Genomic DNA, 3,707 nt, shown 5'->3' with positions numbered 1-3,707 from the left:
GATTATATGCTAAACTAAAAATAAAAAAATTAATGACATGGTGTAGTGACATAGAACCTCACGTGAAAAGATAATTGATGGTAGTGGATTGATGATATGGATAGACTATATGCCAAAAGAAATAGATTAGTGAAGATGAACTATTTAGGTATTATAGATGACACACTGTTATACCATGAAAGAAAAGATATATAGAAGAGAAAAGGAGCTACGGAAACAAAATGTTCCAGGTCGGATTTTCCGTCTGTTTTTCGTAAAACTAAGACCCGCAGCGACCGACCCAGTCCTTACCGGGCGCGATCGACTCGGACTGAAACTCCTCCACCTATATATACAAGAGACCCGGCCTCCCTCGCCGTATAAATCCATCTCTCTCCTCGCGACCACCCCGTCGAACCCTAACCCGCACCCTGATCCGCCGCCGCCACCGCCTCCACCACCAGCCCACCGAAGCCTCCCACCGTTCCATTCGCTTCCCTCCCACCGCTTCCTCCTCCTCATAAAGCCTGCCCCGTTCGAAAATCTTTGCCTCCAGATCGTGATCCTGCGGCAGTTCTTGGATCGCCAGATCGATCGGATGGCTGCCGCGGCGGTGGACCCGATGGTGCTTGGGCTGGGAACGAGCGGAGGTGCGAGCGGGAGCGGAGTGGTAGGAGGCGGTGTTGGGAGAGCAGGAGGAGGGGGTGCGGTGATGGAAGGGGCGCAGCCGGTGGATCTCGCCAGGCACCCCTCCGGCATCGTCCCCGTCCTCCAGTGAGTCCGAATCCACACAAGATGATGATGATGTGTGTTTACGCCGTGAACGAAACCTAAACGTGACACCTAATTTGGACGGGGTTCGTAGATCTCGATGGTGTTGTGTTGGGGAATCCCGCGTTTTATCTAATCTAGATAGAGGTCGGCCTTCTGCACGTGTTGCAGTTTCCCATACCTAGCCGGTCTCATTTTCTTGCCCAATGATCTGAACATAATGCGGTGATTGCTGCACGGAGTCTCTTACCCGTTATTGTAGATCTTCTCTCGGGAAGTTTCTTGGGGCAAATGTTTGACATGCTATCTGTAGTTGGGAAATCGTATGTCCAATGGTAAATATAAGAGGTCAGGTTTGGGAACATGATAGTAGTGAATACAACATCTGTGTTTGTGCCATGGCCAGTTGCCAGCTTACATAAAAACAAACCTAACCGACTTTATTTGTTTTTATCGCAATATCTATGACTAAATGGAATAAAATGTTTAGTTTGATTATCTAGGTTACCTCCTGGTATTGGCACTGTAGGAACTAGGTTTCAGACATCGTTTAAATGCAGCAAAAATATAGCTGGTAGCTGCTAAGATAAGCTGACAATATTGCCCAGTCTTCACGTTTGGACTATTTGTTGTTTTCCTTACCTCAACTTTATTGACTCATGTTACCTAAAAATATAGCTGGTAGCTGCTAAGATCATGTTTTTGCTTGATGACTCAGGAACATTGTGTCGACTGTTAATCTGGACTGCAGGTTGGATCTGAAACAAATTGCCTTACAGGCCCGTAATGCAGAGTACAACCCAAAGGTGTAATACAGCTGCTGATGCTTGTAACCTTCTGCTTCGAAGCTATGGATTGAACTTACTCCATCATCTGTTCTCTTTGACAGCGTTTTGCAGCGGTTATCATGAGGATAAGGGACCCCAAGACGACAGCTCTTATATTTGCTTCAGGAAAGATGGTATGCACTGGAGCAAAGAGTGAAGAACACTCGAAGCTTGCTGCCAGGAAGGTAAAATTCAATGGTCATATTATTTTTTGGTTAATGCCTAGAAATGTCCATTGATCCTATTCCCAGCATTCGATGAATTGTGATATAACATTTTTTTCTGTTTATTTGTTAGTGCAGTATGCACGAATTGTCCAAAAGCTTGGCTTCCCAGCTACATTCAAGGTAGTGCTTCCTATCACCTAAATCGAGTCACAATATTATGACTTTTTTTGTGATATCTTGACAAGTTGATTGTGCTGATAATCAGGACTTCAAGATCCAGAACATTGTTGCCTCATGTGACGTGAAATTTCCCATTCGTCTCGAGGGCCTTGCTTATTCCCATGGCGCCTTCTCCAGTGTAAGTTGGTTATTTATAAATTCAGTGCATCGAGCGTGCCCTATAAGCCATTCGATTTATTATCTCACATAGCGCAATGGCCTGTGCTTTTATTGGCGACCAAACCACTGTTAGCTCTACTTTTCTCTCAGGCCAGATAATTTTGCTAAGCTGGTGCTTGCTTGATTTTAACAGTATGAGCCAGAGCTCTTTCCTGGGTTGATTTACCGTATGAAACAGCCAAAGATTGTCCTCCTTGTATTTGTCTCTGGAAAGATTGTTCTCACGGGAGCTAAGGTGCGGGATGAGATATATGCTGCCTTTGAGAACATCTACCCGGTGCTAACTGAGTACAGGAAATCTCAGCAATGGTAAGCATGCTGTATCCCACATTGTGGGTATCTGGATGGAAAACATTTGTTTTCTGACATGAACTTCTGTGTTTGGTGTCAACAGAGGGGAGGATCCATCAGCTAAAGTGGGAGTTCCCTGCTTCTTCTGTACATAGAAAACTAAAAAGATCTGACTGCGTCTCTTCTCTCTCTTTTAACTTCTTACTGCCAAGAACTAGGTTTAGAATGCCAAGTACTCGTAGAAAAAGATTGTATTCTTTTCATAACCGGGAGCCGACAAGCAACTGTGGTATGTTAAGAGATCATGTTTATCTGTAAATACATGACTCAATTTTGCTCTAGTTCTCTATTATTGAGACGGTTATGAATTTGATGAGTTAAGGACTGGATGATGAGAAAACGTTCTGTAGTTAATTTGTGGCACATTTTTTGAGTTATCTTTTGTGAACCTCTGGTAATATCTCTACTCTCCACCTAGCTATAAGTTTGTTGGCATTTTTGCAGAAAAGTCCTTGCTATTTATTGAACTTAACCCGCACTCCAGTTTTTATTCCAGAAAAATGTTTCATTTTCGCAGAGAACACCCTGTAGTTTGTGGAAATTAACTTGCTATCCTATTTTAAGTGAGAAAAACTGTTTGCTGATTTTCAACAAACCCTGTATTCTTTTGTTTAATCAACTTTAAGTGAGTTTAAAGACTTCTAAAATATTTATATCTTTTAAGTTGTAACTCCAAATTTGACAAGCTATATATGAAATTGATTAAAAAATATGTAGAAATTGAATAAGATATTGTTTTACTTGTTAGACATGTTTAAAATGTTATTTATGGTGCGGGGACTATGTGCCTTTATTTTGTTTTGGTGTAGATCTGTATTAGAAATCAGCACCTCGGTAAAATCTGTTTAGAGATGAAAAATCCCACGGACAAGCACGCATGCATGCTTCGGCAACCTCCATGTGAAAAACATTCTTATGCGGGAGGAGAGAGGAGTAAACGCCTTAGAATTTACTACATTCAAATGTGTGATTATGTGAGCATTGAGGCCAACATTGAGAAGGGTGTGAAGGATAACCGGCAACAGATATGGGATGCATGTGGACATAAATGCACATGCTCTTTTTTGTTAGTAGAATCTTAAACATAAAAGTGTACCACCAGGACTTGCTCCCAATGTTGGGAGCGTCTTCAACAAAAGATTTCGTGGTGAAAGATCTTCTACCTGTATTTTAGATGCTCGTGAACGGATACGTAGAGAGAAAACGATAAGCA

The 3,707-nt window shown here is 42.3% G+C and overlaps 1 protein-coding gene across 2 annotated transcripts; it reads left to right on the top strand.

The window, feature by feature from the left end:
• The first annotated feature begins 350 nt into the window (after positions 1-350).
• Positions 351-2,871, top strand: LOC123117809 (TATA-box-binding protein 1). Of its 2 annotated transcripts, XM_044538484.1 has the most exons (7): positions 371-753; positions 1,469-1,556; positions 1,640-1,762; positions 1,880-1,924; positions 2,010-2,102; positions 2,277-2,452; positions 2,538-2,871. In XM_044538484.1, coding segments are annotated over exons 1-7 (702 nt in total). In that variant the 5' UTR covers positions 371-577; the 3' UTR covers positions 2,539-2,871. The 2 variants fall into 2 exon arrangements, with proteins under 2 accessions (XP_044394425.1, XP_044394419.1); XM_044538490.1 differs by lacking the exon at positions 2,538-2,871 and having other exon boundaries at positions 351-753; positions 2,277-2,456.
• The last annotated feature ends 836 nt before the right edge of the window (positions 2,872-3,707 follow it).

The sequence above is a fragment of the Triticum aestivum genome, chromosome 1B (assembly GCF_018294505.1).
Source record: "Triticum aestivum cultivar Chinese Spring chromosome 1B, IWGSC CS RefSeq v2.1, whole genome shotgun sequence".
NCBI classification, from domain to species: Eukaryota; Viridiplantae; Streptophyta; class Magnoliopsida; order Poales; family Poaceae; genus Triticum; species Triticum aestivum.
This window is presented reverse-complemented; position numbering and strand designations above follow the sequence as displayed.